Here is a 26,263-nt window from a genome sequence, read left to right on the forward strand (position 1 = left end):
GGGCCAACACAACATCGAGGGTCGAAGGGCCTGTACTATGCTGTACTGTTCAATATTCTATGACAGAAACAGTATGCATATGGTCAGAAAAAAAATTCTGCTGCTGTCATTAAATCTTTAACCATTAGCAATATTTCTCAAATAATAAACTCATCACATTTCCACTCTGAAGCCACCTCTGGATTCCTGCAGTAAGTGCAGCTGTTCCTTTCCACTGGCAGTAAATGAGTTCTCTCCAATCCTAGTTGCACAGAAAATGAACAGAATGCACAAAATGTAAATGTAAATGTAAATGTTAAGATTTCAATGACAAACAGAAACAAAAACACACACGCAATGCCAGCATTTCATTCATATTTGTTGTGATTAGCTAGGGTTGCATTTCACATATCACTGAAATCACAACTCAAGAACAGACGTAAGGCTGAGGCAACGTCCACAATAAACAGTCATTGGACAACAGTCAGTATGACAAAAGGGGTTATGGTCAGTCATGGCCTTAAACTGATCACATAGAAAGAGATGAGGAACCTGGGGAGAAAGTCCAGCTTGAGGAAGCAAGTTTAGTCTTTACAATAACACTTAAATATGCCTAAACAAAGAAGGGGATTGAAGATGAAATTATGCACTTGCAACATTCCAAAAATGTCAAGGCAGGAAAGGGCTGAAATGTTCGTAATAAATATTGATGATGTTGTGAGACATATGGAATAGATACAGAAACAGGAAGAGGATGTTTATTTCCGTAAGCCTGTTATACCATGAGGCAAAAGTGAGGACTGCAGATGCTAGAGATCAGAGTCAAGATTAGAGTGGTGCTGGAAAAGCACAGCAGGTCAGGCAGTATCTGAGGAGCAAGATTTTCCTGCTCCTCGGGTGCTGCCTGACCTGCTTTGCTTTTCCAGCACCACTCTAATCTTGACTCTGTTATACCATGAACTGAGCTCATGAGACAGTATAGTATTGTTGGTTAATGAAAACATGGATTATGAAAACATAAATGAATCTAGGAATTGACAAATTGGGGATTGGGAATTTGCTCAAAAGAAGATAGAGGGAAAATTGCATGGAACTGGACCTGCTGAGCTTTTCCAGCACCACACTCTCGACATATGCTGGCTGTCAGTTTAAATCACCATCAGTTGTCTCTCTCTAATGGGAGAGCAGCCCTATCATCTGGAAATGACAATGCTGACAACTTGATGTTCATCACTTCTCCCTCGTCGTTTTTACTCGTTAACTTTGCAAGATAATTCTTCCATTTTGCCAGGCAGCATTTCCGTATTTTTTAATACAAAATTGTACTAACTGCTCAATCATTTTATGATATTTAAATCATTTTGTCAACACGGATGTTAATGACGAATTGGTCTATAGTCTGCATCTTTCTCTGTCACTTGTTAAATGGTTGTGTTATCATTGTTATCTCCCAATCCTTACAAAGTTCTCAAGGAGGTGAAACTTTCTGGAAAATCAAACAATTTATGCACCATCTTTACATCTATAACTTTTTAGGCCACTGGGGATTTGTCTGGTCCAGGGAATGGTTTATGCTGAGACCCATTAAAGATTCCAGTCTGTATCTTCACTAAGCTCATATCTTCATGGTTTCCTGAATGCAAATGTGTGTTCTACTCCTTTTTGTTGACTCCACTTGGATGATCTTTTCAGTGGGTGTCTGAGTCTTTAAGAAAACTATATGTGTTGAAGATCACGTGTTGGGCCTTCAGACATTCAGCATTCTTTGTGGTTCAGTCTATGTCTTAGCATCGATTTATGATCTATATTAAATTTATCTCCAGAACTGATTCATTGGTAGTCATCAAACAGAAAATGAGCAGTGTGGAAAGAACAGATATTGTAAAGACATAGGAAATACTTAATTTGACAAATCTCATGGCCACGAATATAAGAGAGTTGCCAGTAAGTACAGTTGGATATTCAGCAGAAACGTACCTTCCCAAATAATGCACAGAATGGGGACACGGTGGCTCAGTGGATAGCACTGCGGTCGGGCAGAGCCAGGGATTAGGATTCGATTCATCCACCTTCTTCCCATGTCTGCAAGGTTTCTGCTGGGTGCTCCGGTTTCCTCCCACAGTCCAATGAGGTGCAGGTTAGGTGGATTGGCCATGCTAAATCACCCATGGTGTCCAGGGATGTGTAGATTAGATGTGTTAGCCATTGGAAAAGGGGATTGGTCTGGGTGGAATGCTCTTCAGAGGGTTGGTGTAGAGTTGCTGGGTTGAATGACCTATTTTGACATGGTGGGTATTCTATAAACAATTAGAAAGAATGGGGAATCTTCTCCCAGCAGAAAATAATTGTGATGGAAACCTGAGCAGTCATTGTGAGGAGTTTATGAGGGAGGACTCCCCTGATAGTGTTAGATGAAGATGGAGGTTCATATGGAACATAAATGTTGGATATAACTGGTTGGATCAAATAACCTACTCCTATTGTAAGTCATGGAAATACATTGAAAAGAAAAAGCAGCACTCACCAGATACGCTGCAGACTCTTACAGTTCAGTGTAAGGTGGCTGACAGCAGGAATGGATTGGTCAGTTAAAGAGTTTGACCACAGCGACAAAACTGTCAGCGACTGGCTTGTACTGAGAGCAGAACTGAGCGCCTCAATAGACGAATCTGTGAGTGCATTACTATCTAATCTGAAGAGAGACATCAAGAAACAGAAAGTAATGGCAATGATCTGTACATGGATCAATGTTTATTCACAATTCTCTAGCTAATAATAATGCCAGGGAACAGCTTGACAAGTAGTAATTGAAAATAGGAATAAAATTAGACTAAGACTGTTAATTACCTCAACTCCTGTATTTTACAGTCTGGCTTTCTCAAACTCTCAGACAGCAATATTACTCCTGAGTCTCCAAGTTTATTATTGTTCAGGTTCAGCGCTGTGAGGGACCTGTTTGTATTCAGAGCAGAGGTGAGATCTTCGACACAACAATCTGTGAGCTCGTTGTCATTCAGACTAGGGTCAGCCAGAAAGGAAAAAGAAAACAGACAGCGATGAATAAAAAGATGGTTATTCATGCAAACAATACTCCTCTTCAAAATACAGAAATCAGAGCCTGTCAGCCCATTTTGTTTACAGTTTACTCAGCTCAAATTGTATTAGGGACATCTCATGATGATGAATCCCTCTGATACTCACGACAGTTTCTGTATTTCACAGTCCAAGTTCTGCAGTGCCACAGATAAATGTTTCACTCCAGAGGATCCCAGTTTATTATAACCCAGGTACAGGTCCTTCAGTGATCGGTTTATGCTGAGAACAGAGCTGAGATTCTCAATAGAAGAAGCCGTGAGGTCATTGTCAGCTAACCTGAGAACATAGTGACAGTGACAGTTAGTGTGATTAATCAGGATTTATGTAGCAGACGAGCAATGATGAGCATCATTATAATTATAGTAAGTACAAGTCGAACTATCGCTGATAATAATAATGATTTACAATGGTGGAGATCAGTTATTATTCTGTTGATCATGCACAGTCTTATACTCACCCGAGTGCCTCAATTTGACACTTTGGATGCTTCAGGACCAAGTACAGTAAATGCATTCCTGAATCACCAAGGTCATTTCCCTCCAACCTTCAAATAAACACAAAGGGGATAGAAATGTGCTGAAACATATCTCAGACATACTGGTTGTTTTCAATTCTCTCTAATAATTGTTATAAAAACTATAAAATAATAAAAGATTGATAAACCAGTTTTGCTGTCTTTACCAATGAAACTGGGCTATTTCTAGTTTGAGGAGTACATGATATAGTTTGAACCACTGACAGTCTGCAAGTTAGGAGCACCACCAGGTGAGAAACAAATTGTGATTTCGATGATTGCTTTCACCGTGGGAGTCTGATGCAAGTGGACTTGCTCCTCGTCTCAGCCGATAAAATCACAGCTTCATGTATTTTGTACATCATGTCAATCTGAAAAATACTTTCAAATGCTGCATAATTTGAAACAAAGTAAGTGGATGTCACACAATCTGTTTGATATTTTACATAATAAGGATAATGTATGATTTGTATCTAATCTGAAAGCACTGAAACACAGTGCACAGAGTGAAGGCGATTTCACTTTGAATTAAACTCGCTGATTTCAGTCTGGTTAATCAATTATTTTGATTAATTTTTTAAAAAATTCTGCATTGGCCACATGACAGGGTCCTTCTCATTTATATTCTCTTTGTATTGACTACGGCGTTTCTCGGATAGCTGACAGTGCAGCCAGACCACATTACTTCGTGTGCTGATTTGGGAATACTTTACAAATGCAGCTTAGCAAAATGAAACTTTTTTTTATGAACCAAGAAAGATTTCCCACAGGCAGGAAAAATCAAGTCTCACTCAATGTTGCATGTAGCAAATCAAACTGAATATTAGCCATGAAGCTACACTTTTTAGCTTCATTAACCATTTATGTCTGGGTCAATATGGCATTTTTTTTTCAAATTTTAGGTCCTTGTCCACAATATATCTCATATGTTTTTCTTTTTTCTCCCTTTTGACAATTTCTATTTTCTAAATCTTTTTACATAATCAATTGTACTTTGTTCATTGTACACTTGCTCTGGCAAAACCTCTGATCTTATTTGCTAACTTGGTATGATGCCTTGATATTTGATCAACACTGGTACATTCGGCATTTTCGATTCTTTTCCATGGTGTACGTTTATGTAACTAATGAAATAAAAACTGATTTAACAACTTGACTCCTGGAAGTAATGAGTTACCTCAACACTTGGCATTTGTGCAGTGAAGGTTCCAGCCTTTGAAGGCCTTCAGACTGAATGAAACAGTTCCGCAGATCGAGCTGTTTTATTGTATGACAAAGTCCAATGGCGTGAGACAATACAGCGCAGTCAATTGGGCTCAGTGGCAAGGCTTTCTGTGAGTCTGAATCCCCAAATTGAAGTCTTTCCACAGACCCCAATGTAGTCTGTGCTAGGACTTTATTCTGGGACTCAAACAAATAGTGCAAAGTATTCAGAAGATTCCTTTTCCCACTTTTGCTTCCAGTGTTACCGACCTGGCTTTCAACCTTCTCCTGCACCCACTCAATCACTTGGCAGGCTGTTTGATGAAGAAATGGACCCACCAGCTCCTCCAAGGGCCAAGCTACCTGTGGGGAGGACAAGCCAGCAATAAAACGGAGAAATATCTCAAATCTGCCATCCTCCTTGCTGTGAACGTCATTGAGCAGTTTCTGGATGTCCTCAAGATCGGGAGTCAGGAACTGTGCGAGTGCAGCGACAAACTCTTGTATGGTGAGATGGAGGAAGGTATAGACTACACTCTGGGCAGAATCATTCCTTTCAAAAATTTCCAACATGAAGCCAGACAGGAACTGCGAAGGCTGAAGATTATATTTGATCAGATCCTCATTTCTGAAGACAATCTGTTTCTCAAAGACACCTCTCAATGCCATCTCACCAATCTTCAGCAACACATCGCGGGGATTTTCAATCTCTCGGCCGTGGTTTTTCAGTATGTTGTAAATATAGTAGCAATATAGTTGGGTGATGGTCTTGGGGACTTGCTGCTGTTTCTTGCTTCCTTGTGTATAGAAGGGACCCAGTGAAAGACAGAGAATCCAGCAGTACGAAGGGTTGTAGCACATGGTGTAGAGGATCTCGTTCTCTTCCACATATTTGAAAACAGCTGCTGCCACTGTCTGATCTCCAAAGCATTTTTGGAAGTACTCTTTCCGTTCTTCCCCAACAAATCCAAGTATTTCAGCCCACACACTGATGTCAGCTTTTTCCAATAATTGCAGTTCACTTGGACGGGTGGTCAATAACACTGAACACCCTGGAAGCAGCATCTTCTGTATTAAACTGCTGACAATGTCAGACACTTTGCAGGGAATCTCTGGGTCCATGCATATTGACTGGGGTGCGGCATCTGACTGGCTGTCAGGAAATTCAATGCTATCCTTGAATTCATCTAAACCGTCGAATATAAACAGCAAACTGGCCGGATTTTTCCACAGATCTTCCAGAAATTTCTCCAAATAAGGATAGAACAGCAGAATCATTTCTTTTAAAGTTGCTTTCCAGTTAATAGCATTCAACTCGCGGAATTTAAAACTAAAGACAAATTGAAAATGAGGGTAAATGTTCCCGCTGGCCCAGTCATAAACTATCTTTTGTAACAGTGTTGTCTTCCCAATTCCTGGGACTCCACTGACGACGACGGAGCAACCTGAATGAATTTGTACAATCTGTCCCTTTCCAGTGTGGCTCTGATAGACTTCTTGTGCAAAGCCACTTCGGAACAATTGATCAATGCGGATTTTTTCCAGTTCCCTCCGAAGGTGCATCTCTCTCCATTCTTCATGATCCCTGCCACGTGCAATAAGTTCATGCTCCACCAGTTTCCGATGACGAACAGGAGAAATTATTGTCAGTTCAGTGTACCGTGCGTTCAACTGAGAAATCCTAACCTTCTCCTTGATTAGAATAGTGTTCAAATCAAGTGTTTCATTTCTCTGTCTCAGCATCTCCTTGTGTTGTTCCTGAGCATCTGCAACAAGGACGGGCATTTATGGTACATTTGGACAAATGATAAATGACATCATAATTTAGTTAACATTTCAAATATGATTCACTGCTGAAAGTGAATATGATGTTGCTAATTTTTTTTGTTGACCTGCCATCTTATTGGGTGAACATCCAAATTTAAATCAGGATTGTGGGTAATCGAAGAAGGAGGACAGAAAAAAACTGTCAGAGTAAGAGAGGCTCCTTGTTTTGAGGCATTTTCAATGTTGGAGCTGATTTCTTCGAATCCAAGGAGCGGTAATTACTGCTTTGGGGCAAAAAAGAGATCAAAACAATGGCACTTTAAAAAGGAGGAAGAGAGACGAAGGCAGAGACCACATGGGGAGTGAATAAAATGAGAAAGAATCCTACTCTGTTGTCTGACCCAGCAGTGAATCTGCACAGCTACTGCCTCTGCTGTTTGAACTCATTGGACATTGGAGCATGCCTAAGAAATAAGCTAATAAACAGTGAAATTCATGGCTAAATCTGTGTGGGAAGGTAACAGCTGGGGAGCTGCTAGGTGCACTGTGTCATAAAGTCAAAAGAAAAAACTTTTTTGAATTTAGGGTGCAGCAACAGCTGTTAGTGGGCTGAGCAGCTGGGAAATGAGCTGTTCCAAAATAGATATAGGTAAGAATTAGCTATTAAATGGATACTTGAGTTTTGGTTGCTGTTTTGACAACAATTCAAATTTAACCAATTAATTGAAATTGTGCTCAGGATACCAAAACCCAATTGTATTTGAATTTACAGTATTGACAACATCAGACCAATGAGAGGGTACAATGTTAGGGTTTAAAAAATGAGGGTATTTTGAAAACTGGTCAGAGCAACTGCCACCTGAAGAAATAAACACCTTGCTCTCAAAGAAATCTCCAAAGGCACCATTTATCAAAGGTACCTTTTCCTGTAAAGCTCACACCTTCAATATTTTATCTGGGCCAACATGACACCAATTGTTAAAGTTCACTTGAGAATATAACTTTTAAAAAAGTTTTGTGATTTACACATGAAACAACTGAAACCAACATGGTCATTCTAACAGATGAGAGATTTAACAAACAAGGTCTTTTTCAATATATAATTTCAGGTACATCACACTGTAAACTTTTTGCTATAAATTCTGTGTCGTACTATCTTATACTCCACAATCATCTGATGAAAGAGCGGCGCTCCAAATGCTACTGCTTCCAATTAAACCTGTTGGACTATAACCTGGTGTTGTGTGATTTTTAACTTTTCCTGTAAAAGCAGTAAAAAGTAAGAGGGTGACCCAGGGAGAAGACAGCAGAATTGGAAGGATGGAAAGAAGCGACAGATTAAGAATATCGGAAGCAGGACAGCATAAAGTGACTGCATGGACTTTGAGAGATTAGATTAGATTCCCTACAGTATGGAAGCAGGCCCTTCGGCCCAACAGGTCCACACCAACCCTTAAGGAGAAAGTGAGGTCTGCAGATGCTGGAGATCAGAGCTGAAAATGTGTTGCTGGAAAAGTGCAGCAGGTCAGGCAGCATCCAGGGAACAGGAGAATCGACGTTTCGGGCATAAGCCCTTCTTCAGGAATGAGGAAAGTTTGTCCAGCCGGCTAAGCTGCTGGACAAACTCAGCACCACCTTCCTACCTGCAATCTTCTTCCTGACCTCTCCGCTCCCACCCCAGTCTGACCTATCACCCTCACCTTGACCTCTTTCCACCTATCGCATTTCCGACGCCCCTCCCCCAAGTCCCTCCTCCCTACCTTTTATCTTAGCCTGCTGGACAAACTTTCCTCATTCCTGAAGAAGGGCTTATGCCCGAAATGTCGATTCTCCTGTTCCCTGGATGCTGCCTGACCTGCTGCGCTTTTCCAGCAACACATTTTCAGCTCACACTAACACTTAGAAGAGTAACCCACACAGATCCATTCCCCTACCCTATACTTACCCTGGACTAACACACCTATCACTCTGGGCAATTTAGCATCGCCAACTCACCTGACCTGCATATCTGTGGATTGTGGGAGGAAACTGGAGTACCCGGAGGAAACCCACGCAGACATGAGAGAATGTGCAAACTCCACACAGTCACCTTTGGCGGGAATCAAACCCGGGTTCCTGGTGCTGTGAGGCAGCAGTGCTAACCACTGAGCCACTGTGCTGCCCCTTGGCTAATGTTGAGTTAATCTTAAATATTTGTTAGTGGAGCAGCATTTTATATAGTTGAGGGTCAGACAGTAATTAGTTAAAAAAAGGGGCGTGGATTTGTTAATAGTTTTTGGTTAGTGTTCACTGTTGGAATTAGGAAAATAAGTTGCTATTTTTTTCTTTAAATCAGGGGTTTTCTTTTACTCACTCTTTGAGCATATCACATTAGAGAAGGTATGGGGTTAGAACTAGAATTCCTACAGTGTGGAAACAGACCCTTCAGCCCATCCACACTGACCCTCCAAAGAGTAACAGACCCATTCAACTACCCTATATTTAGGCCGAACTAATAAACTACACTATGGACAATTTAGCCTGGCCAATTCACCTCACCCGCATATCTTTGGACTGTGGGAGGAAACTGAAGCATGGAGGGAACCCACACAGACACGGGGAGAATGTGCAAACTCCACACAGACAGTCACCCAGGAGGAGAATCGAACACGGGTCCCTGGTGCTGTGAGGCAGCAGTGCTAACCACTGAGTCACCGTGCCAACCCAGGTGCATTAGAATGTATGAAGGTGGATAAATCTCCTAGTCCTGACCAGATTTATCCAAGAACACTGCAAGAGGCTAAGGAAGAAATGGCGGGGGCCCTGGCTGGTATTTTTGCATTATCATTAGCCACGGGTGAGGACCCGGAAGACTGGAGGGTAGCGAATGTTGTGCCCTTATTCAAGAAGGGCTGCAAAGAGAAAACCTGGGAAATACAGACCAGTAAGCCTAACATCTGTGGTGGGTAAGTTACTTGAGAAGATTCTGAGGGATAAGATACACATGCATTTGGAAAGTCAGGGTTTGATTAGGAGTAGTCAGCATGGCTTTGTGCATGGGAGATCATGCCTCACAAATTTGTTAGAACAAAGAACATTCCAGCACAGGAACAGGCCCTCCGGCCCTCCAAACCTGCGCTGATCCAGATCCTCTATCTAAACCTGTCGTCTATTTTCTAAGGATCTGCATTCCTCTGCTCCCTTCCCATTTATCTATCTGTCTGGATCCTTCTTACTCCAGGCACCCACCACCTTCTGTGTGAAGAATTTTCCATGTATCTCTCCCCAAAACATTTCCCCTTTCAATTTGAACTCGTGACCCCTAGTAATTGAGTCCTCCATTCTGGGAAAAATATTTCTTGCTATCCACCCTGTCTACACCTCTCATGATTTTATAGACCTCAATCAGGTCCCCCTCAACCTCCTTCTTTCCAATGAAAATGATCCTAACTTTCTTAACCTTTCCTCATAGCTAGCACCCTCCATACCAGTCAACATCCTGATGAACTTCCTCTGCACCATCTCCAAAGCATCCACATCCTTTTGGTAATGTGGTGACCAGAACTGTACACAGCATTCCAAATGTGGCCGAACCAAAGTCTTATTCCTCATTTCCCGTTGTAACATTGGATATGTCTGGTCTGGCCCTGGGGACGTAACTATCTTGATGCTTCCCAGAATTTCCAGCACATCCACATCCTTAATATCAATCTGTTCAAGCTTATTAACCTGGTCCATGGTGTTCCCACTATCAACAAGGTCCCTTTCTCTGTTGAATACTGAAGCAAAAACCTCATTTAGGGCCTCCCCTACCTCTTCAGACTCCAAGCACAAGTTCACTCCACTATCCCCGATCAGTCCTACCCTTTCTCTGATCATTCTGTTATGCCTCACGTAAGTGTAGAATGCCCTTGAGTTTTCCCTAATCCTTCCCACCAAGGCTTTTTTGCTCCCCCCTCCTGGCTCTCCTCAGACCATTTTTGAGTTATAGACAATAGATAATAGACAATAGGTGCAGGAGTAGGCCATTCAGCCCTTCGAGCCTGCACCGCCATTCAATATAATCATGGCTGATCATTCCTAATCAGTATCCTGTTCCTTCCTTATCTCCATAACCCTGGATTCCACTATCTTTGAGAGCTCTATCCAACTCTTAGTTCTTTCCTAGCTACCCTGTAATCCTCTAATGCTGTGCCATATCCTTGCTTCCTCAACCTTAAGTAAGCTTCCTTCTTCTTGTTGGCGAGAAGCTCCTCTACTCTTGTCATCCAAGGATCCTTCACCTTACCATTCCTTGTCTGTCTCAGTGGGACAAAGTTATCCAACACTCGCATCAAGTGCTCCTTAAACAGCCTTCACATTTCTGTTGTGCAGTTCCCAATTTATACTCCACAGCTCCTGTGTAATAGCAGCATAATTTCCTCTCATCTAATTAAATACCTTCTCATACTGTCTGCTCCTGTCCCTCTCCATGGCTATAGTAATGATGAGGCCATTTTGGTCACTGTCACCAAAATGCTCTCCCACCGAGAGATCTGACACCTGGCCTGGCTCGGTGACTAGCACCAAATCCAATATGGCCTACCCCCTATCTACATATTGAGTCAGGAATCCCTCCTGAACACACCACAAAATCGGCTCCATCCGGACCACCTGTACTAAGAAGGTTCCAATCAATATTGGAGAAGTTGAAGTCACCCATAACAACAACTCTGTTACATCTGCACCTTTCCAAGATCTGCTATCCAGTCTGTTCTTCCATCTCTCTGCTGCTATTGGTGGGGGTGGGAGCAGGGGTCTATTGAAAACACCCAATAAACTGACTGCTCCTTTTCAGTTACTGACCTGCACCTATACTGACTCAGTAGACAAATCCTCCTCAATTCTGGATCAGTGGTGCTGGAAGAGCACAGCAATTCAGGCAGCATCCAAGGACAGGCAAATCCTCCTCAATGACAATCTCATTTTCTGCAGGAGTGATGTACTCTCTAACTAACAATACTACTCCCCCTCCTCTTTTACCCCCCCTCCATGTTCTTTGTAAAACATCTAAACCCTGGAACATCCAGCGACCATTCCTACCCATGTGAAATCCATGTCTTGGTTATGGCCACAAGATCGTAGTTCCAAGTCTTGATCCATGCTCTAAGTTTATCACTCTTATTCCTGAGACTCCTTGCATTGAAACAGACACTTTTAAACCACCCCTTTTTCTTATCAACTGTGTATCCTTCCTCTGCACTCTATTTCTGCCTGTTCAACAACTACTCTCTTCTCTGGTCTGTAGCTCTGATTCCCATTCCCCTGCTAAACTAGTTTAAACCTTCCCGAAGTGGTCTAGCAAATTTCCCACCCAGGACATTGGTGCCCCTCCAGTTTAAGTGTAACCCGTCCTTCATGTATAGGTCCCACCTTCCCCAGAAGGTGTCCCAATGATCCAAGTGAAGCCCTCCTTCCTGCACCAGTCCTGTAGCCACGTTCTTAGCTGCACTCGCTCCCTGTTCCTCGCCTGACTAATACGTGGGACCGGTAATAATCCTGAGATTACTGCTTTGCTCGTCCTTCTTTTTAGCTTCCAACCTAACTGCCCAAAATTACTTATTAGATTCTCATCCCTTTTCCTGGCCATTCCATTGGTGCCAATGGGCACCACAACTTCTTGCTGCTCACCCTCCCCCTTCAAAACCTTGTAGACTCGGTCAGAGACATCCCGGACCCTGGCACCTGGGAGGCAACACACCTTCCGGGAGTCCTGTTCACAATCACAGAATCTCCTGTCCATTCCTCTAATTATTGAGTCTCCTACCACTAGTGCTTTTATATTGTCCCACTTCCTTTCTGAACCACAGCCAGACTCAGTGCAAGAGAGCTGGTCACTATGGCTTTCCACTGTAGGTCATCCACCCCAACAGTATCTAAACTGGTATACTTATTAATGAGGGGAATGGCCAAAGGGGCCTTTTAGATTAGATTCCATATTTAAAAAGCAACAAAGAACCACAAAACAAGAAATAAAGGAAGATAGATTATGAATGCAAACTAGCACAGAATATAAAAACAGGTAGGAAAGGTTTAGGTTGGAAAAGGGTGGCTAAAGTGGATGTAGATCTCTTGCAGGATGAGAAAGGGGAATTAATATTGGCTGAAATGGCCGAGGCCTTGAATGAGTATTTTGTGTCAGTCTTCACAGTGGAAGATGTGTCTAACATGCCAAAGAATGATGTTACGGAGGTGAGGACCTCAACTCAATTGATATCACTAAAACGGTAGTGTTGAGCAAACTTGAGACTCTAACGGTAGATGAGTTCCCTGGTCCTGATGGAATGCAACCCAGCGAGCTGAAAGAAATGGGGGAAGTTACAGGAGATGTATTTGTGTTAATTTACCAGAATTCACTGGGCTCCAGGCAGATCCTGGTGGACTGGAAGACAGCGAATGTCACACCACTGTTTATAAAAGGATGCAGGCAAAAGGCAGGTAACGATAGGCAAGTTCGCTCAACATCTGTAGTTGGGAAAATGCCGAAGGCTATCATTAAAGAAGGAATAGTGAGACATCTGGATGGAAAGGGTTCCATCAGGCAGGCACATGCAGCATGGATTCAGGAAAGGAAGGTCGTGTTTGACAAACTTAATGGGATCCTTTGAGGATGTAACAAGCACGGTGGATGGAGGGGAGTAGGTGGATGTTGTATACTGGGATTTCCAGAAGGCTTTCGATAAGGTGCCACATAAAAGATTCATCCATAAGACAAGAATGTGAGGAGGTACAGGGAATGTACTAGCATGGACTGGTTCACTAATAGTCAGGAAAGAATTGGGATAAATGTGTGTTTCTCTGGTTGGAGATCAGTGGTGAGTGGGGTGCCACAGGGGTCAGTGTTGAGCCCAGAGCTGTTCATGATACATATAAATAATTTGGAAGAGGAGATCAAGGTTGTTGATGACATTAAATTGAGTTGAAAGGGAAACTATGCAGAGGATGTGGAGGGTCTGCAGAGAGATTCTTTTAGGTTAAGAGAGTGGGCAAGGGTCTGGCAGATGGAGTACAATGCTGGTAAATGTGAGATTATCCACTTTGGAAGTAAAAATAGTCGGTTAGAGTATTATTTAAATGGGGAAAGAATGCAATATACTGTTGTGCAGAGGGACTTAGGAGTGCTCATACATGAATCGCTAAATGTTGATTTGCAGGTGCAACAGGTAATCAGGAAGGCAAACAGTAATATTGGCTTTCATTGCCAGAGGGATTGGATTTAAGAGCAGGGAGGTTCTGCTGCGATTGTACAAGGTGTTGGTGAGGCTACACTTGGAGTATTATGCTCAGTTTTGGTCTCCTTACCTGAGGAAGGATCTACTGGAGCGGCACAGTGGCTCATTGGTTAGCACTGCAGACCTGGGTTCAATTCCAGCCTCAGGCGACTGTTTGGAGTTTGCACGTTCTCCCCGTGTCTGCGTGGGTTCCTCCGGGTGCTCCGGTTTCTTCCCACAATCCAAAGATGTGCAGGTCAGGTGGATTGGCCATGTTCAATTACTCATAGCGTTAGGTGTATTAGTCAGGGGTAAATATAGGGTAGGGAAATGGGTCTGGTTGGGTTACTCTTCGGAGGGTCAGTGTGGACTTGTTGGTCGAAGGGCATGTTTCCATACTGTAAGGAATCTAATCTACTGGCTTAGGAAGCAGTGCAGAGGAGGTTCACCAGGTTGACTCCGGAGATGAGGGGCTTATCCTGTGAGGAGAGGTAGAGCCTCCTGTGGAGGGGAACTGGTTGGATCGGCAGGAGATGAAGAAATGGAGGGCTTGGAGACCTTCGTCATGGCAGATGGATGTGTACAGGGACTGGATCTCCATGGTGAAGATGAGGCGTTGGGGACCAGGGAAATGGAAGTCATGGAGGAGGTGGATGCGTGGGTGGTATTCTGAATGTAGGTGGGGAGTTCCTGGACTACGGGGGACAGGACGGTGTTGAGATATGCAGAGATAGGTTCGATGGGGCAGGAGCAGGCTGAGACAATGGGTTGACGGGGTAGTCAGGTTTGTGGATTTTTGGGTTGGAGGTAGAACGAGATGGTGCGGGGTTCCCGGACAATGAGGTAGGGGGCTGTGGATGGGAGATCCCCAGTGGTGATGAGGTTGTGGACGGCCTGGGAGATGATGGTTTGGTGATGGGGGGGTGAGTTTGTGGTCAAGAGGCCGGTAGGAACTGGTGTCCACACGTTGGCGCTTGGCTTCAGCAGCGTAGTGGTCGGTGTGCCAAACTACCACTGCACCCCACCCCCATCCTTGTCTGCAGGTTTAATGGTGAGGTTGGGGTTGGGGTTGGAGCAGGGGGAGTGGAGGGCTGTAAGTTGCAAGGGTGAGAGGTTAGAGTGGGTGAGGGGGTTGGACAGGTTGAGGCGGTCAATGTCATGGCAGCAGTTGTAAATGAAGAGATTGAGGGTTGGTAATAGACCAGCACAGGGTGTCCAGGTCAGTTGGAGGCAGGAGGAGGAGTTCTGAAAGGGTGGCACGGAGGCGGCCTTCCTCCAAACCAAAGGGGTAGCCATGGGCACCCGTATGGGCCCCAGCTATGCCTGCTTCTTCGTTGGGTATGTGGAACAGTCCAACTTCCCCCACCTCTTTCTCCCCTAAAGTGATGATTATATCGGCACCACCTCATGCTCCCACCAGTAGGTTGAACAGTTCATCAAATTCACTAACACCTTCCATTCCAACCTCAAGTTCCCCTGGATCATCTCAGACACCTCCCTCCACTTCGTGGACCACTCCATCTCCATTTCTGATGACAAACTCAACACAGATATCTCCTTCAAACCCATTGACCCCCACAGCTACCTGGACTACACCTCCTCCCACCATGCCTCCTGTAAAAATGCCATCCCTTACTCCCAATTCCTCTGCCTCCACCTCATCTGCTCCCTAGTTTCACTATAAAGCATCCCAGATGACCTCCTTCTTCAAAGACCGCAATTTCCCCTCCCACATGGTCAACAATGCCCTCCAGCTCATCTCCTCCATTTCCTATACTCCACCCTTGAACCCCACCCCTCCAATCGCAACAAGGATAGAACCCCTCTGGTCCTCATCTTCTACCCCACCAACCTCTGGATACATCACATCATCTTCCGCCATTTCTGCCACCTACAAACAGACCCCACCACTAGGGATATATTTGCCTCTGCATTCCGGAGAGACCATTCCTTGCACGACTCCGTTGTTAGGTCCAACTTCCCCTGCCACTTCCAGAAGTGCAAAACCTGTGCTCACACCTCCTCCCTCACCTCTGTCTAAGGTCCCAAAGTATCCTTCCACATTCAACAGAGATTTACCTGCACTTTCTTACACGTCATCTACTGCGTCCATTGTGGTCTCCTTTACATTGGGGAGACAGGACGCCAACTTGCAGAATGTTTCAGAGAACATCTCTGGGACACACAAATCAAACAATCCCACCGCCCTGTGGCCGAACACTTTAACATCCCCACCCACTCCTCCAAGGACATGCAGATTCTGGGCCTCCTCCATCACCTCCTCCATTACCACCCGACACCTGGAGGAAGAACGCTTCATCTTCTGCCTTGGGACGCTCCAACCACAGAGGGTCAATGTAGATTTTACCAGTTTCCTCAATTCCCGTCCCCTCACCTTATCCCAGATCCAACCCTCCAACGTAGCACCGTCCTTTTGAACTCCACCTATCCACTCCACCCTCCTCTCCAACCTATCATCTTCACCTCCATCTCCATATACCTATTGCATTACCAGCTACCTTCCTCCAGCCCAACTCTCTTCCTATTTATCTTTCAACCCCTTTGGTCTACAAACCTAATTCCTGCTGAAGGGCTAATGCTTGAAACATCAATTCTCCTGCTCCTTGGATGCTGCCTCACTGGCTGTGTTTTTCCAGCACCACACTCTTTGACTCTTCATTTCAGATTGTCAAAATCTTCAATACCTTTTTTGTATTCTTCAGTAGTTTTCCATCTGCATTTCACTCCTGAACTGACTGTGGAATCAAATGAAAGTAGCAACTGTTGGTTTTTTAAAATGTACAGTTAAAAGGAAAGATGATGGAATAGGAGAATAGAAGTGATATTCCAGATATTTTGAAGAACCAGGAAGAGAACATTTTTGTCTTGCATTTTTGTCTTGTATCACTGCACAATCTTCACAATTCATTTATCAAACTAACCCATTACATGAGAGAACGTCTATCCTGGAATACCAACAAGCCTCAACTCTTGGATTACCCAACATGCTGGTCTATTTTTGGCAATAAATACTTAAGCACAATGGTGGCTGTGTAATCACAATATGACCAAGTTGACCAACCTTCGCACAAAATTCTATTTTAAGACACATGATTGAAAATTAGCACGAAACATAAAATTAGCTCAATTCTGTCACATAACACCTTGATGATTTCATAAGTGAGTAGCTGGATGGAGTGAGTTTTAAGTTGCGTGTGATACTGGAAATAAATCAAACAGAATCATATTTTAGATCAATGTACAGTGCATGTTATATTCAAATTTGCTTAATCAAATGGAACTGACAACAACTTGGCATCAGGCAGGTGGCAACAGGTTTCACCTTACTTGATATCTTTGTCCGTTACAAAATTCCATGTCTGGAAATGTGTAAGAAAGTGGTCAGCACCAAACCTTTCATCATACAAGCATGTCAAAAGGTGTGATTGGTTTCAATCTTTTGACCTACCCTTCAAGTGTCTGGGTATCTCTGAAATCTCTTCTATGATGTTTGTATAATGTGCCACAGCAGCACCTGCTTGAAACAAATATTTCCGTTAAATCAGATACAAGAATAATCACAGCAGTATGTATGATTCTAATTTGTTTGCAAGTGGAATTACACAGTACCGCTTTGCTCTATTTCTTCCAATATTTTGTCCAACTTCGGGACACCATTGCGCATTTTCACAAAAGATTTCCACATCACCCTTCGGGCTCCAGCTTCCTTCTCCATTACCAGGTTCAGAAGAAGTTCGGTGCTTTCTACTTTTTTCCCATCGTCTGCCAGTTCAGTAACTTTCTGGAAATACAAGAAGCACCATATTCCATAAACCATGAATATTCAATAACCGTGTTATTTCAGTTTGTCAAATGAATCAAATGGATAACAGACGAAGAAACTACCCTACACAGTGCAATTTTCGGCATTAGCTAAAAATCAATCAAGTTACATTTCAGGATTTTAGCACGCTAACATTTTCTGGGGACAGGTGGTAACATACTGCTAAAGTTATTGAGCTACTAAACTGGAGGCTAATGCTAAGACATTGGGGACATGTGTTCAAGTTGTATTATTGTTATATGGCGAAAAGGGATGTCAATAACACAAAAGAGGTCAGGTATTAACTGACAGCATTCTGAAAATGTGATCACAGTTGAATGTTATAAAAAAAACTGGCTCATTAATGTCCTTTCGGGATGGAAATTAAATCTGCCAGTTTTACTTGTTGTTGTTGACATTTGTTTCCACATTCACAGGAATGTGTTTGACCATTATACCCTCTGGATAGCAGTGGCAAGAACAGTGACAGATGGTCAATAAATGCTGACGATAGCATGCATACACAGTCCATGAATGAATTAACAATAACACCTGAGAGCAGATAAAAGTTCCAACACTCTGTTCAAAGCGATGTGTGTCTCCCAGAGCAATAGTATTCTTTCAAGCGCAGTCACAGAGTTATAGACTTACAGAGATGTACAGCATGGAAGCAGACATTTTGATCCAAGTTGCCCATGCCGGACAGTTATCCTCAGTTACCTTCGGTCCAATTTTCCAGCATTTGGCTCATATACCCATCCAGATGCCTTTTAAATGTTGCAATTGTTCCAGCTTCCACCAACTCCTCTGGCAGCTCATTCTACACACACACCACCCTCTGCGTGAAAAAGTTGCCCCTTAGGTCCCTTTTAAATCTTTCCCCTCTTACCCTAAACCGATGCCCTATAGTGTTGAACTCCCCTTCCCTGGGGAAAAGAACTCGACTATTCACCCTGTCCATGCCCCCCATGAATTCATCAACCTCTATAAGGTCACCCCTCAGCCTCTGTCGCTCCAGCGAAAACAGCCCCAGCCTATTCAGCCTCTCCCTATAGTTCAAATCTTCCAACCCATTCAGCTTCTCCCTATAGCTCAAATCTTCCAGTCGACCATGTGGAACCTTGTCAAAAGCCTTGCTGAAGTCCATATCGACAACATCCAATGCTCTACTTTCATCAATCTTCTTTGTCACTTCCTTAGAAAACTCAATCAAGTTAGTAAGATACAATTTCCCATACACAACATCATGTCGACTGTCCTTAATTAGTTCTTGCCTTTCCAAATACATGAAAATCCTGTCCCTCAGAATCACCGACGACAACTTACCCGTCACCGATGTCAGGCTCACCAGTCTATAGTTCCCCTGGCTTTTCCTTACCAACTTTCTTAAATAATGGCACCACATTAGCCACTCTCCAGTCTTCTGGCACCTCAACTGTGGCTATCCATGATACAAATATCTCAGCAAGGAGTCTAGTAATCACCTCCCTTGCTTTCCACAAAGAAAGTTGAATCGCTTGTCAGGAGGAAGAAGAAGGCTTATGTTAGGATCTAATGTAAACACTCAGTTAGGGTGCTTGAGAGTCACAAGCTAACCGGGAAAGACCTAAAAGAGAGCTAAGACGAGCGAGGAGGGAACATGAGAAGTTGTTGACAGATAGGATCAGGGAAAACAGTTTCAGCTGCTTTTAAATGAGCCTCAAGTAAGCGCTGTTGTTCTCCCTTTAGTTTTTTCTGGGTCACCGAGTATGAAATGATCAGACCTCGCACATAAGCCTTAATGGTCTCCCACATCATTGATGGGTTACGAGCCATACCTGAATTAATTTCCAAAAAAGTTTTAAATTCTTGAGAAAAATATTTTACAAATTTACTATCCTTCATTAAGAAGGAATCCATATCCAATGTCAGGGGGATGCCTCATTGTTCCTAGCCTTGATTTCCATATACACAGCAGCATGATCAGAAATTATCATAACATCTATTTTACAGGATGATATGGAATTCAAAAAGGGGACAAAAAAATATTGATTCTAGTGTGACATTTATGTGGATTAGAGTAAAAAGAGAAATCTCTGCCTTGCGGGTGAAGGCACCTCCACACATCTACTAATCCTAATTCTTTATTCAAATCCACCAATTGTCTGGATCTGGGGGATACACCCGCAGTCATCTTGGGTATCCTGTCTATCTCCAGGTCCATAATACAATTAAAGTCTCCCCCTATAATTGTATGACGAGCTCCGAGAGCCGTCAGTTTGGAGAAAGCTTCCATTATAAATTTGAAAGGATGTGCCAAGGGACAATACAGATTCAAAATCCCATATTCCTCTCCATTTATAAGGGCTTTAACCAATATATATCGTCCAGATTCATCTTTTATCTGACTTAGGATTTTGAAAGGGAGATTCTTCGTAATAAGAATGACTACTCCCCTATTTCAAATGTCCTTTATCTAGTAAATGTGTCTCCTGTAGGAGAACTATATCACCCCTTTCTTTTTTGAGGTTAGATAGTATTTTCTTCCTTTTGACTGGTGAATTACTCCCTTTGACATTTGAGGTGCATCATTTAATCGAATGACAAACCATAATCGTCCAGGCAAGTCCGAGACCCCCCGGAAGGAGAAACCCCATCCAAAACACCCCTAGCATAGACCATAGAAAATTCACAAAAATAGAGATTCTTTAATACACTCACACCAATTTCATAAAAAACTATTTCTAAATAGAAAAAATATAAAACATTTTTAAACGGAGACTTGCCCCCTTGTTTCCAGGGGGCATCACTTCCTTTCCGAAAACCCATCATTTCCTCTCCCAACCAGTGTCCCACCCTCAACCCAGGCATCCTATAGTAAAATAAAGAAAATTCAAGTGTGCTGTAAAGCTAAAGTTAACAGTGAATACCCTACCCACTCCTACCCACACCAACACCTAGATATATTTGGTAATGTTAATACCACGTATAAACATATAAAACTATAAAATTACAGTCTTAGCAGATAATAATTAAATGTATAGTCACACAAAATAATAGCGGGAAACAACCCAGCTCTAAAAGAAAGAGATAAGGTAAGACAAGGCAGGCACCCCCCCTCACCTGAATCAACTAGACCTCCCGGCCTATATATAGAACATAGAACATAGAACATTGAACAATACAGCACAGAACAGGCCCTTCAGCCCACGATGTTGTGCCGAACATTTGTCCTAGCTTAAGCACCCATCCATGTACCTATCCAATTGCCGCTTAAAGGTCACCAATGATCCTGACTCTGCCACTCCCACAGGCAGCGCATTCCATGCCCCCACCACTCTCTGGGTAAAGAACCCACCCCTGACATCACCCTTCACCTTAAATAAGAAGTGTTGTTTTGTAAACCTTAGTTGGGAGTTTTATCAGACTTATAGTATTCCCTTATAGTATTATATAAGGGAAAGTAAAATATAGGTTAGATAAAGTAATTGTAAATAGTCATTCGTTAATTATTCTCTGTTATACTTTAAGAAAGTTGTTAATTTTACTTTACATGTTCCACAACCACTCGAATTTTTACAGATTACTGCACGGGATAAATCTTTTCTGTGTTGCTGGTTTTAAATTAAGCAGGGGAGTTTACCCCATGTTGTAACATGATTGAATGGTGGAGCAGACTTGATGGGCTGAATTTCTGCTACTCTGTCTTCTGGACTTTTCCCACCTTTCTGTTTTTTTTAATACTTCCAGCACCTCCTTGTGGTGACACAGTTCCTGGATTCCCCAATGTAAGTGGCCAGTCTAGCTTTGATGTCTTGCAGGCTTAAAGGCAAGATGCCCCATTAGAGTTTCCTAAACGTTCATTCATGAAGTCATTCAGCATGGATACAGACCCTTCGATCCAACTCATCCATGCTGACCAGAATACATGGCACCTGTATCTACCCCCATATCCAGGAGTGGCCATCTACCTGAAACTTTACTTTAGTTGGGTCCACCTTTGGAGCAGTGTTGTAATTTAGCTGTTAACATTTCCTCAGCCTCAGCTGATTTATTTCAAATGCGCTGTTTTGAGGTGGCTTCGTCCTTTGATCTCATCAGTAAATAATTCAATAAGACTTGTAAGGCAAGACCTACCCTTCACAAATCCGTGCTGGCTGTCCCTAATCAAGCAGTGTCTTTCCAGATACTCATAAATCCTATCCCTCAGTACCCTTTCCATTACTTTGCCTACCACCGAAGTAAGACTAACTGGCCTGTAATATATCAAACAAAAAGGAAAATCGCAAAGTGGGAAAACAAATAAGCCCCCTCCCTACCCCCCAGAGATAATATTAAGCAATAAAGGCAATAAGAGAAAAAAAAGGTAAACTGGGGAACGGGGTGGGGGGCAGAACAACATCATTCACAACACGAATTAACTCTTACAATTTATTTGAGACAGTCCAAAAATTCCTTGGCCTTCTCCGGCGATCCGAAGTTATAGATGGACCCTTCGTGGCTAAAACGTAGCATTACTGGGTAGCGCAGGGAGTATTGAATGTTTAAATCCCTTAGATGCTTCTTTGTTTCATCAAACACCTTCCTCTTACGGTCCAAAAGCTGGGGAAAAATCCTGAAACAGCATAATCTTGGATCCTTTGTAAGTCATGGCTTGGGGATCTTTCCCGAGATTTCTGGAGGCTTCCAGGAGCGTTTGCTTCTCTCTATAGCACTGCAGCCGGAACAGGACCGGGCGGGGGCGCTGGTCCGACCCGGGCCTGCATATTGCAACCCGGTGGGCCCATTCTACCCTTACCTGGCCTGATCCAGCCTCCAACTTCAATATCCGAGGAAGCCACTGCTCCAGAAACACTGCAAGCTGGCCTTCCTCTTCCCGTTCGGGAAGGCCCAGCAAACGAATATTTTTTCGACGACTTCGATTCTCGAGGTTGACGATGTGATCTTCTAAGGCCCGGACTCGCTGTTCGACCCAAGGCCAATTCTGCAGTAGCTTTGCAGGTCGTGGCCTTTAGCTCTGCCCCTCCAACTCGATGTTCGATTTTTTCTATGTCTCGGTCGTGCTTTTGCAGCGCGACCGACAATAATTCCCACCTGCTCCTGGACTCTTCTATAAAGGCATTGATCTTCTCTTCAAGCTTGGAAATCACTGCACCAAGGCTCGCCACCGCAGGTAAGACCCCTGGGGCAGCTGCAGACGCCTCTGCTGCAGCTGGGGAGGGTGGGGGAGGGGTTCCTGTATGCTGCGAGCTGCGGGCATTCTTTCCCTTAGTCATTTTAACAGAGCATCAAACTACTCAAGTTTGGTTCAAAATGACTAACTGTATTGAATAAAAGTTATTTTAAATGATTTGGCAGGTGTGGTGGAGGCGGGCAGCCCACTTTGCCTGAGTCTCGGGCAGAGCACTACAGACTCAGACTTGCTGGGTCGCCGCCATCTTGGATCTCGTCCTATTATTGCTATGAAGGCAGAGCCAGAAACCAGAGTAAACACAAACCAAAAAGTAAACACATGGTGTTATTTTTGGTCAGAAACTGACATCTAACAGTTTGAAATGTGTAATATTGATCAAGTCGAATGACCATGTGTTTCCTCACTGTGTGCGGCTACCTTTTGTAAATTTTCTTCAGAAGGTATCCATGGTGGCTGACGAGGGTAACAAGAATCTGAATGGATATTGGCAAATTCATTTACAAGACCATAAGACATAGGAGTGGAAGTAAGGCCATTCAGCCCATTCAGCCCAACAAGTCCACTCCGCCATTCAATCATGGCTGATGGACATTTTAACGCCACTTACCTGCACTCTCCCCGTATCCCTTAATTCCTTGCGAGATTAAGAATTTATCAATCTCTGCCTTGAAGACATTTAATGTCCCAGCCTCCACTGCGAGACACCACATGCAGACTGCTTAGAATACTAAAATATCCCAGGATCCAAATGAGGGTGTCTGGGCTGGTGCAACCAAAACTATTTAATGTTTTCAATGGCATAAAGCCGAAAACAAAAATACAATGTTAAATATGTCAATCAGGATTGGCCAAATCTATGTGTTATGTGGAGAAAGAACAAAAATCTGTTAAGATTTCAGGTCTGTAAATGTTTTGTAAGAAGTGAGAGTAGTTGGGAAACATAATAGATTGTGATCAAATGAAAGCGGTAGCTGAGATAAGAATAATTAACAAAACAGAAGGTCTGTTCAGAGGGTAGGGAAGATCAAATGACATATTGTTCAATTGGGCCATATCAAAGGATTAGATAAGAGACAGTGAAACTATGAGTCTGGAGGTGATATGATGGCAGAAGCCAACTTGAGCAATGCATAAACTCAAAAGCTAAATAAAAAAAAGATATGAAAGATGTATTATACAACCAATTAAAAAAGTGTATTCGAGTATGTGATCTGAAATTGTTGAATTTAAAAAAAGGAAGTTTGCAAAACGCCCTCTTAATTTCTCTGTTATTTCCTTTTGGTGCATCCAATCTATCACAAACATCTAATTTGGCTGATTTTATTTGCTATTCTCCCTTTTTGTATTTTCTTAATTTTTTTTCCATTGCCAAGTTTACCCATTACTCCTGAAAGCCACGGACCTGCAGAATTATCATCTTTCTGCAATGACATCATCAAACAGTGCCAGAGAATCTTTCACAAACAATTTCTGACTTTTCTACTTTGCTCATTTACATATGTTGGATGCAAAATTGTCTCAATGGCAAGACAAATGGTTCATACAGTTCATGAATGTTTTGCAAGAGGAAGGCAATTTTTATTGGGGTCATGCAGCATTGAGGTGAGTGTATCATGCAGTTCCTGACCTTATATGCATGACTTTCATTCAAGAAGCCTCCACCTTGACATGGAAAATATCCAGGTGTTTGCTAGTTGTCAAGCCTATTCTGTATCAATGGAATTTACATATGCTCTGTAATGTAGCATATGCAATGTAGCAGACAAAATTTAAGCTTGAGATGAATGATCAAATGTATCTCGGAATGGCGATTAAATCTAGAAAAAACCATAGAAATGGCATGAGAGGCACAGGACAAAGAAATATTAGTGCACAGATTGGTGAAGGGAATTGGGCAGGTAAGTGGGCAGGAGGAAAATGAATAATTTCTTCGGAAGCTGAGACACAGAGGATTAGAAGATGAGAGTTTATATTTGAACCATATGTACACCAGTTAGACTGAGGTTGGAGCCTCTGTAGATGATTTCATTGGCTGCATTATAGGAAGAAATCCATGGAATTCATGAGGATATTTTTCAGCAATTTGTCGAGGATTGGACAATAAATTGGACTTGGATGTTTTTTGAATCGTGTCAGTTGTACAGATAAGGGTGATTAGAGATGTTTTAGGTATATGTAAGATGAGAGAACCAAGTAGAGATAGCAGATATATTTTGTTTAGCAGTGTGTTGAACAAGTGCTTATAGAATTAGAGAGGGACTGAGGAGTTGATATATATGGAGGATAGTGCTTGAAAAACTGGTAGAAGCAGAAACCTGCATCGCTCTAAACAGATCTGTATGTGAGGTATCACAATGTTCAGGTTTATGAACCAAGAGCTGAAATACATGATGATGTCTGGGAGCAGTCAATGGTCCAAATTACCACATCCTGTCTTCCAATTATTTCTATGTTTTCATCATTCCAACAGAGATATCATTTATGATCTGCAAATCCAAAACATTGACAGACATTTCTCACATTGATTGGATCTGTTGCCAAAATAATAGGATCTCTTGAAAGTTTCCTGATGTTGAGGCAATTCAGATTAAGAGTGATTTTGTTCACTTGCCTGATGTTCCTGGCCATTGAAATGTCCCTCGTACGTTAACACCAAGCTGACACCTATCACCGCTTCTTCAATTGCCTGTTCCAATCTCTCCCGGTAGAATGTCGTCACCTTATAAAGGTCACAATCGTTGAAGTTTTCAAGGCACTGGGAGACAGGATCTGTGAATATAAAGTGTATAAATATTTTCAATGTATCCTACAAGTTACAGTCTTTAATTTATTGGTATAATTTTCATTTAACCAACCCAACAAATTCACTTAGTTTTCATGGAATGTTGAAGTAGTCTCATGGGCACGAATGATTATGACACCTTTACACTATCTTGCAAAGTTAAAGTCATTCTTCTTCCATCAAGTTAAAGGTAAGGTTCATTTCAGAAAATGTGTTGATCATTGTAAACTGTGTTATCACTGACGACAACTTTGAAGAAACAAAACTTTGGAATTTCCTGCGACTTCTCTTGGTGAAAGGACCTTTATTTAATGATTCACTTGCATTAACCACAGAAATCCTTCATAACATTGTGCGACATAACAATGCATGCCATGGTCAATCTTGGCACAGAGTTGGCAAGGAAAGTATGGGTGGCATCATTTCTATCCCCTCAAAGAGACTTAAAGTTCACACAGACATAAACAAATCAAATAAGTAAGTATACCAGTTAGAAACATCTAAAAAGACCCTTATATTACACAAGCAGTTAAACATTTTGAAAAGCTGCTAGACAGCACAGACAAGAGAAGTCTACGTGAGATATTGAGAATACATCTGAATGCCACATGATTCCTCAACAGTGGGTATCATCCACAATGATGCCCAAATGGATGATTTGTTCAATTTTGTTTTGCTTATGTTCTCATTTACCCAT

The 26,263-nt window shown here is 42.6% G+C and overlaps 1 protein-coding gene across 1 annotated transcript; it reads right to left on the reverse strand.

Moving 5' to 3' along the window:
• On the reverse strand, positions 1–26,263 carry LOC122551964 (NACHT, LRR and PYD domains-containing protein 3-like). The gene is made up of 10 exons (XM_043694534.1): positions 26,260–26,263; positions 25,396–25,553; positions 17,419–17,590; positions 17,258–17,323; positions 4,767–6,558; positions 3,533–3,619; positions 3,181–3,351; positions 2,827–2,997; positions 2,504–2,671; positions 1–241 (listed from the first exon to the last, which is right to left on the reverse strand). The coding sequence occupies exons 1-10, from the start codon at positions 26,261–26,263 to the stop codon at positions 154–156; spliced, it is 2,877 nt and encodes a 958-aa protein (XP_043550469.1). The 3' UTR covers positions 1–153.

The sequence above is a fragment of the Chiloscyllium plagiosum genome, chromosome 7 (genome assembly GCF_004010195.1).
Source record: "Chiloscyllium plagiosum isolate BGI_BamShark_2017 chromosome 7, ASM401019v2, whole genome shotgun sequence".
Lineage (NCBI taxonomy): Eukaryota > Metazoa > Chordata > Chondrichthyes > Orectolobiformes > Hemiscylliidae > Chiloscyllium > Chiloscyllium plagiosum.

Excerpts from the sequence above, each read along its gene's own strand:
- LOC122551964 (XM_043694534.1), bottom strand. Across the intron at positions 17,324-17,418 it reads GGAAGAAATAGAGCAAAGCG|GTGCTGCTGTGGCACATTAT; the intron begins GTACTGTGTAAT and ends TGTTTCAAGCAG. Across the intron at positions 3,620-4,766 it reads CACAAATGCCAAGTGTTGAG|GTTGGAGGGAAATGACCTTG; the intron begins GTAACTCATTAC and ends GTTTATTTGAAG.